This window comes from Drosophila montana, unplaced genomic scaffold (genome assembly GCF_035044405.1).
Source record: "Drosophila montana isolate Dmon_TW-CO22-7 unplaced genomic scaffold, ASM3504440v1 contig_3003_1, whole genome shotgun sequence".
In the NCBI taxonomy this organism is placed as follows: Eukaryota; Metazoa; Arthropoda; class Insecta; order Diptera; family Drosophilidae; genus Drosophila; species Drosophila montana.
The window spans coordinates 175017-184398 of NW_026997879.1; the positions used below are offsets into that span (position 1 = coordinate 175017).

At 37.4% G+C, this 9382-nt stretch overlaps 3 protein-coding genes across 4 annotated transcripts; 2 read left to right on the forward strand and 1 right to left on the reverse strand.

The window, feature by feature from the left end:
• The first annotated feature begins 3 nt into the window (after nt 1-3).
• On the forward strand, nt 4-2102 carry Tdh (L-threonine dehydrogenase). Its single transcript, XM_064685012.1, has 6 exons — nt 4-206; nt 308-557; nt 617-743; nt 823-970; nt 1465-1570; nt 1635-2102. Exons 1-6 carry the CDS (start codon nt 83-85, stop codon nt 1954-1956), a joined length of 1077 nt encoding a protein of 358 aa, XP_064541082.1. The 5' UTR covers nt 4-82; the 3' UTR covers nt 1957-2102.
• Nucleotides 2103-2401: 299 nt separating this feature from the next.
• On the reverse strand, nt 2402-8512 carry LOC135430319 (putative uncharacterized protein DDB_G0291608). 2 transcript variants are annotated; one of them, XM_064684931.1, is made up of 3 exons: nt 7802-8512; nt 5850-6008; nt 2402-2796 (listed from the first exon to the last, which is right to left on the reverse strand). In XM_064684931.1, exons 1-3 carry the CDS (start codon nt 8217-8219, stop codon nt 2588-2590), a joined length of 786 nt encoding a protein of 261 aa, XP_064541001.1. In that variant the 5' UTR covers nt 8220-8512; the 3' UTR covers nt 2402-2587. The 2 variants fall into 2 exon arrangements, with proteins under 2 accessions (XP_064541001.1, XP_064541002.1); XM_064684932.1 differs by having other exon boundaries at nt 2609-2796; nt 5824-6008; nt 7802-8511.
• A 316-nt stretch (nt 8513-8828) lies between these two features.
• LOC135430348 (vacuolar ATPase assembly integral membrane protein VMA21 homolog) lies at nt 8829-9382 on the forward strand. Its single transcript, XM_064684985.1, has 2 exons — nt 8829-9012; nt 9077-9382. The coding sequence occupies exons 1-2, from the start codon at nt 8935-8937 to the stop codon at nt 9320-9322; spliced, it is 324 nt and encodes a 107-aa protein (XP_064541055.1). The 5' UTR covers nt 8829-8934; the 3' UTR covers nt 9323-9382.

A 9382-nucleotide genomic window follows, 5' to 3' on the forward strand; every position in this document is an offset into this window, starting at 1 on the left:
GTAACTCGTTGCGACGCGGCGCGTCCAGGAATACGACTTAGTTCCAGCCTAGTGCCAACCTATTTCCAAATCCTTTGTAACAATGTGGCGCAAGTGCCTGAGCAGCCTGGTGGCCAGTCAGCGCCAGGTGCAGCCAGTGCTGCGGTTGATGCATCATCATCCCAATCAGGCGCCCGCCGCCAGACCGCCAAAAATTCTAATCACGGGTCAGTTGTTAGCCCACACGTGCGCGGTTCATATTAATAGAACCCAAGGCCCAAGGCCCACAGTTGATGTATGTTCCTCTCTAATGCTGCTCCTTTGGCAGGTGGTCTCGGCCAGCTGGGCATCGAGTGCGCCAAGCTGTTGCGCTCCCAGTACGGCAGTGAGAGCGTCATACTCTCGGATATTATCAAGCCCAGCGAGGCGGTGCTGGCGAACGGGCCCTACATATTCGCCGATATTCTGGACTTTAAGGGCCTGCAGAAGATTGTCGTTAATCATCGCATCGATTGGCTGATACACTTCTCGGCGCTGCTCAGCGCTGTCGGTGAACAAAATGTCCCTTTGGCCGTGAGGTAAAAAACCCAATCCGAGGATTACCCAACCAATTCAAATTGTAATACCCATTTCTTAGGGTCAACATTGAGGGCGTACACAATGTGATTGAGCTGGCCAAACAGTATAAGCTGCGCATATTTGTGCCCAGCACTATTGGCGCCTTTGGGCCCGATAGTCCCCGCAATCCCACACCGAACGTTACGGTAGGTATAACTCTCTCTCTCTCTCTCTGTTCCCATTGCAGTTTGTTCGATATTTAAATCAGGTCTCGTTCCCGTATAGATACAAAGGCCGCGCACCATCTACGGCGTTTCGAAGGTGCATGCCGAGCTAATTGGTGAATATTATTATCACAAATTCGGGCTGGATTTTAGATGTCTGCGTTTCCCGGGCGTCATTTCCAGCGATCCGCCAGGCGGCGGCACGACGGGTTAGTATAAAAGTAACTAATTCTAAAAATGAGTATCTGGTAATGTATCTGGCAGATACTTTCGCCAACTAAACTGTGTCATCTTAAATTATCTTGTTAATGCCAATCTTGTTAGCAAGATAGCATGACATTGTGCATATTATTTGAAAGATACAATACAAATTGTTTCGAGACAGCTATTCACAATTCGGGCCAATGCTTGAGTCATTTTCTCGTATTTAGAAGCTAGTTTTCTGCTACGTTGCCCGGTAAACTAGATCTTTAACTTAATTCTATAAAAATTATAAATATATAATCGATACTAGGCTGCATTCAATTCCGACTTGCTTGGGTATTGAACTGCATTGAGCAACAGCAAATAACAGATTTATGGAATTATTATTGTTTTAATCTTTGTTATTAAACTGCGCTAAGCCTTTCATCATATACCATCAGCCTCTTAAAAGCTAACCTAACCTCACTTAAAAATATAACCTCAATGTACTTTTTTGCAGATTATGCGGTTGCCGTCTTCCATGAGGCACTGCGTCATGGCAAATACACGTGCTACCTGAAACCAGACACACGCCTGCCCATGATGTACATTGAGGACTGTCTGCGGTAGGTTAACTAATATCACAAGACTTTATCTGAAATAATAGTATATATATCGTACCACTTACAGAGCTCTCCTGGAGTTTATGCGTGCACCCAACGAGCAGCTAAAGCGACGTGTCTACAATGTAACAGCCATGTCCTTTACGCCCGAGGAGCTCGTGGATAAGCTGAGCAAGCATGTGCCCCATTTGCATGTGACTTACAAGCCGGATAGTCGACAGCTAATAGCCGATTCTTGGCCGCAGGTGTTCGATGATTCGGATGCGCGACGCGACTGGCACTGGAAGCACAAATATGATTTGAACAATCTGGTCGATTTCATGGTCAAGGATGTGCAAGAGAATTATATCAACGTGGAGAACGGAGAGCGTCAAACGCTCAAGATCTAAAATGTGCACACAGCAGCTGGGAAACTGCAACTAAATAGTATTCCACACAATCGAATGAGATTCGAATGGCATTTAAAAGCATTTTTATGTACAATTTGTTCAATTCTTATCTACCCTTTGGGAAAATATACACCATAAACCAACAATCATCTGAATGTATTCACTTGATACTTAGGTTAAATTTAAGGTTTTTATTTGTTGCACAGCAGAAAAACTCGGTATTTGTAGAAGATATATGTATATATATATACATAGAAAACATTTTTTCAGAGCAACAAAAATCTACAAGGCTTACTTGGGTGCATGAGAATCGCAGAGTAGGGCTTCATTTAAATAACCGTTTCTCTTTTATATACGTAAACACATACATGCATTTGTAAATATACATAAGCACACTGGAAACGTGGATATGAACAAGAAACACACAGGCTTGACACTGACAATATTTGTAATATTCGGTTTTAAAGCTTTTATTATACTTCATTTAATAAATCTAAGCACCTTTTGGGACTCCCATAAAAATCCAGTTTGTGTTAAGTTCAAAATCTTACTATATACTTAGGCTACGTTATACAATGCATTATGGTTAGTTAAGTTTCTATATAAATATATAATATATAGACAATTAGTGTTATATTTCAAACTCTTCGACCGCATCAATGCAACTGCACAGCGGCAGCGGCTTGAAGTGATGAAGACAACCGCCATGTGTGGCTATATACAAATCGGCTGCCTCATCTGTGAATTTGGATTCACTTTTAGCATCTAGTATATCATTTATGGACTCTAAGGTATTGCATAATTTTTGTTGTCGCTGCTGCTGTTCTTGTTGTGGGCCGTCTGTAAACGAGCAGAGAGCAAAGAGTTTTTCTCCATCAGTTTTATATTTTAGATTTTCATTTTTTGTTTTCTGTGTCTTGTCCTAATTTCGAATTTTAGCTTTTTGAGGCCTTTCACAAAGTGTTTTTCAATAATATGCAACAATATGCATTTGATTTATGGAACTTATATCTGTTTTCGCTAAGATTTAAACTAATTACAGATTTTGTGCTCGCAGTTTATAGAATTCAGCTTATAATTGTATTAACTAGTTTACAAGATCTCAGAAACTGTCCTATAAAAAGTATATGGACGATTTTTCGTTTCATAGTCAATACAAATTTTATTTAGCTTTAGCTAGTTTTTAGTTTAATAATAATGGTTAAATGTTTGTATAGGAATAGAGAACATAAGACCCTAAGAAAGAAAATAAATAAGATTTCCCATTTATAACGATCTAAATCAGATTTTCAATTTACATATAAATTTCAATCGAAACTGGACCGATAAGAATTACCCATTTTCAATGGGTTCAGGGTATAAAAGAAGCAGTATAAATAGAATAGATTGTAAGGAGAGTTCTTCATAGGACTAGAAAAACTTTATTTTCTGTCCATGTCTCAATGGATTGAAATCAACAGAAAGAGAAAAGTAAATAGCAATAAGCTACATACCGTGAAGGATTTGGCACTTTGATGGTGACTTCTTCCTAGGATTTGAGAAAATACGACATCAATGAACATCCATGTCTGAATGGATTGAAATCAATAGAGGGAAAAGTAAATAGCAATGGGCTACATACCGTGAAGGATTCGGAACCTTGATAAAGACTTTTTCATGGGACTGGAAAAGATAAGTCATCACTGAACATCCATATCTCAATTGATTGAAATCAACAGAAAGAGAAAAGTAAATGGCAATAGGCTACATACCGTGAAGGAATTGGCACCTTGATGGTGACTTCTTCCTTGGATTCGAGAAAATAAGTCATCAATGAACATCCATGGCTCAATGGATTGAAATCAATAGAGGGAAAAGTAAATAGCATTGGGCTACATACCATGAAGGCTTTGGCGGTTTAAAGGTGACTTTTTCCTTGGTTTGGAGAAGATAAGTCATCAACGAACATTAGGAAGGTGAAAAAATTAAAAAGGTATATATTTCAGAAAGAAAATATTAAATAAAAATTATAATTGCTTTTGAATTCTTCGCATCGATATAGGTCTATAAAGAAGAGAATTCTTGAAGGCCTTGAAAAATAGCAATTGAAATAGAATGTTATTATCATCGATCAAGAAAACAAAATTATTCTCAAAGATCATGAAGGAAAGATTTAAGATCCGAAGAAATATCATACTAATGTATGAAACTTAATGGACATAAGAAGAAAAACAGAATCATAATATTCCTAACCAAAAATTTGACATAGTTCAATCAGAAATGACCTTTTATCGCAATTAATAACAATTACGAAGCATGTCGAGTTCTTTATAGGAATAGAGAAACATGAGAAAAAAATTAAAAGCGACTGAAATTAATAATCAAATGATTCTAGCAGGATTATCAATATATCAGTGCCACCAAAGAACATTGTGAAATCTTATGTATAGATAAGAACATTTAACTCAAAAAAAAGCTTTAATCAAAACTGAACAGAGGATCAGAACGTTTTAAATTTCTATATTAGCAGACAAATTTCGTCTAAGGTTTGAAATCTGAAAAAAGAATTCTTCATTGGCTTGAAAAAATTCAAACCCAAAGAATATTTTGGAAAATAAATAGTACATAAAAAAAGAAGTAGTAAAAGTTGAAGTTTCTTTTTCCACAGATTCAAGAAAAAGAAGGGAAGATGAAACTTTTTCATAGGATTGGAAAGACTACAAAAATAGCATTGATTTTTTGGAGATATAAATTTAGGAAGGTTTGAGAATTACACTTTGCTTCAGAAAAAAAACTTAAAATCACAAGAAAATTGTCAAATTATAATTATTGATGAGTGTACTACAACTTGTTGATTGCCAGCGAATGATTAATATCTTTAAAAGTCTAAACAAAAATCAAACGGGGCACGATAATAAAAATTGCACATATCACTAAAGATAACAGACAAGATGCTTGTGTATCGGAAATAAGTTAGATGATAAGGAACAAAGTGTACATCAGTAAATAAAGATAAAGAAGAAAGATTGAGGAGAAAAAACAGCATTATATAGCTGTTAATTCAGCGTACAAACTACAAACTCCATGAAGTTTTGTAGCAGTGTAGTTGTACTTTGAGTTACAAAATGCCACAAAACTGTGTTGCAAATACTTTGTGAAAGGCCGCTTTTTGCTTGTTAAGCTTGCGCCAATTTTGACAAATATTGAGCTTAATTCTAAATTAGACTTAACTACAGATTACTTAAGTGTTAGTTTCATTGCAACGTTTAAGTGTAAGTTATGTAATAATTATTAAATGTTCAATTTCGTTTTAAGTACATTAAAGATTCAAAAACCGTTTTGTTGCGAGAACTAATACAAATAATTCTACTCAATTTTTGTTGTTTGTACAATGCGGCGATATACAACAATTCACATGTTATATATACTATATATATTAACAAATATATATGTATATATATATTATTGATTGATTAATTGATACGTTTGCCATTTAAATGTGGATATTTTTAACAATTGCTTTGGCTCATTTCTATTGCTTATTTGCTTTTCTCATTAAGTATACGCGATGTTGGCACGCCGACTGCTTTCTATGGTTGAGTGTGTGTGCGTGTCGTGTGTATGTGTGTTTGAGTGTGAGTAATATTCAAATTTTTGGATGTACAACTTTTAATACAAGCAAATTCGGCGGCAAATGGAAATTTTTGGGGTGACAGACAGAGAGACGTGTCGGTGAACTGTTGCATGTTGTGTGCTTGTGTTTGTATGAGTCTGAGTGTGCTGTATACAAATATCGCATACACATTATATATATATTTACACACAGGTATACACATATAGAGCATATACATATTTCTAGATCATGTGCGACATCATGCAACGACTCACATCACGGTTAGCGCGATGCAAATGACCTTGATAATGTTGATGAATGCGTGGATGCTGCAGCTGCTGATGCGTCTGTTGTTGTTGCTGCTGCTGCTGTTGCTGCTGCTGTTGTTGCACATCATAATCGTAGTCCATGAGGCAGGCCTGCGTACCGATCATTTGTGTGGCGGGCAGCGAAAAGAAATCTGTAAAATAAAAATCTTTATGAGTATTTGTGTGTGGATATATTGTTATTTATATACACAATGTACAAACGTTGCAAACTATTTATCAAAAATAAACATTTAATTTAATTTATTATTTTCGAATTGCGTTTTTCGTGTACTCCATAATGCCAATAGCAAAGCTGATGCCAACTGTGCAGTCAGCGTCGACGCCAGCGCTGATAGTGTCCCAATTACCGTTTATTTATAAATAGCCGGTAAATAATGTAAGCAGCGTTGACAGCGATGGCGACGGCGACGGCGTCGACGGCTGCGACTGCGACAGCAACGCCGCCATCGGTTATCGGTGCGTCCCTCCGACCCCCTAACCCGACCCCCTAACTGTTGTCAGCGATAACATGTGGAGATTGTCAATTAAGCACGTTGCTTAGCTGAATGCCAGCGATAACCGTGTTGCACAATAAGAAAATAAAATAAAAACTAGCATAAGTGATAGCTCATAAATGGGCTATAAAAGAAAATGATATAAGCAAATATAGTACACTTGTCGATGGGGTCGATCAATCAGCGATAACTGGCAATTTACTATTTTATATACCCTGTATTTAAAAACTATAAAATGGGGTACATTGAATTAAAAGGGACGTACAAATAATTAACTTCACATTGAAAGGAGTGTAAACTCTTTTAAAAGGTACAAATGCGTATTTTAATTGATGTCTGTAAGTTTGTTTCAGATTCGGGTTATTGCGCTAATTAATTCGACTTATTAATAAAACCAATTTAAATATATTAAGTTAGTAAATGATGTCAATCTATAGGGTATTTTCGGATTGAGCACACTCAATATATATTTACTTGTTTGCCATGAGGTCAGACTGCGATACCTTTAAAATTGCAAACGCAACTGTACTAATAATATATATATATATATATATATATATATGTATGTATAAACAAAATACATTTGAGAATGGAATACTGTCAGAAAAGTAAAATTAAGTCTCTTAACTTTTTTCTGATAAGCGTGATCTCATTCATTACGTAGAGTCAATAGGTCCATAGAATATATACATATGCATGTATACTGGGATCAATATGTGCATATGTATGTGTATATAAATGCCGGCAGCAGACTAGCAACTACATAGACACCAGTCACGCAGGTCTTATCGCTTGGGGTTAAAGCTACTTGATTTAATACACTTACTTTTGGATACTCTTTTATTTTATAAGTAAATCCATAAATTTAGCCTGACATGTGCATGTTAAATTTCTGCGTGCTTTAATTGTGCTCCACTTTGCTCCTTCGAGCTGCAATTTAAGCTTTGGGGTACGTGCAGTGATGTATGACAGCGTGTGCATACATAATTATGTATGTTTGTATATTTAATACAAGCTATATGTAATATTTTTTATGTGCCGCTGTTAATTTTTAATTGGTTGCATAAGCTATAATTTATATCGAGTTACTCAACATTGGGATTCCATAAAGAAAGAGTATCACAAATGCGGCACTTGTTGACTATCTTGTGTGTTTGCTGTCAAATAAGAATCCACTCAGATAACAGAAAAAAAAATCAAAATGTTGATAAGGATGACCCAGAAAACTAATATAGGCTCGCACAAAAGTGTTGCCAACAAGTTTCAAAATCTGATTTTGTAACACAATTTACGAAATTTTTACACCGCATGCGGCAATTAAACAGCGCTCATTTTGTTGCTGTGCGGTGTGAAAAAGTCAAGGCCAGCCGCAAAAAAATTACATTAAATTAAAGGTTTTAATTTATGAGTTGATATATGCGCATAATTACCGTTGCAATACTGTGCTACCAGATCGGCATCATCAAAACGGCACCGCTTGACGGCCGTCAAGTTGTCCATCTCCATGTCCAACTTTTCATGGCCCATCGTAAAGCAGCGCTTCTTGCAGCGCGCTGCTGCGGCAGCGTCATGCGTAGTGCCGGCTGCGACGCCTACGTCGCCCACTTGCATTTGCATTGGCTGTACATTGTTGTTATTGCAACTGTTGTTGTTGTTGTCCGAAGAGGCAGCTGCATTGTTTACTATTGAATATCCATAGTAGCCATTCGAAGCGGATGCAATGTGGGAAACGACACGTGCATTGAATGGATCCACCACAGGTGAATGGCGCGCCGGAGGCGGCTCAATTTCGAAGTTGACAGCAGGAGATTCACCATGTGCCCAGCACTCGAAATTTGTCAATACCATCACTGATGCTATCGGTGTGCTCGGTGCGCAGTGGAAATTTACCAAGAATATATTGTATAAAGCACACACTCGCACAGACACAATTAAACACAAATCCAAAAGCGAAACAACAAACACGTTGTGTATTGAACGACGCTCGATATTCGACTGTACGTGCGGCGTTGCCGGCGGCGGTTGTACAACTGCAGCAAGCCGCTTTCAGTGAGTTAATTACTTCAAAATAGCAGCATTGACAAAATTGTGGAAAAAACGACAAGTTAAATGAGCACATGCACGCACACTAGCACCGAATGAAACAACAACAGACGCTGACGGCAGTTGTTAAAAATAAAAACTATATACGATGTATATCGATGAATAATAATAAGCATCGATATAAGTATTCACGATAGTATTATATTCAATGTAGCGGACGTGTATCGATATTTCATTCACAATTGGTTATACGTGCAATTGTTTTCGCAAGAAAATTCTTTACGACATTTAATTTGTTATTATTTATATCTTAATGAATGACCCTAGATATTCGCCTCGCACGGTATTTGATTAAATATAAAATATTGCCACCTAGCCAAAAATATTCGATTGCAGTAGGCTATTTAATCGACTAATTTTGTCCAGCCTATCATGTGATTGTCACGTCGAAAAAACAATACAACAAATATTAAAAGCATTTTTATTAGCTCAATTGAAATATTCGAAGTACTTACCAGAGATGAGCAACAAAAGCAAGAAGGCAACTCTCGGCGGAAATGATGGTAGCCAAAGTAAACTATCCAAACAGCGTGCACATGTATGTAAACACAATTTCCCCATATTGCCGGCAGTATTTAATCGCGTTGCTTTCGAATTTATAGGACTCGCAAGACTACAGCGCCTTTAAGGTTGTCCTTTTCTATTGCTCCCTCATAGTATTCCTGCCCGTTATAACGTTCTTCGCGCTTAAAGGCTTCCTTCTGGAACGCTTCTTCACCATGTCCGATATGAAAGTAAACATTGGATCTGCCGTCGGCGCTGTGGCCGCACTGCACATTGCGCTGGGCGTATATATCTATCGTGCCTACTTCGGTGATTCGAAAACGTCCCAGTTTAAAGAAGACTAACTGCGTGGCTGCCGCTTTTAGGGAGCCACGGCTGCGACTGTTACATATGTATCATTTCCA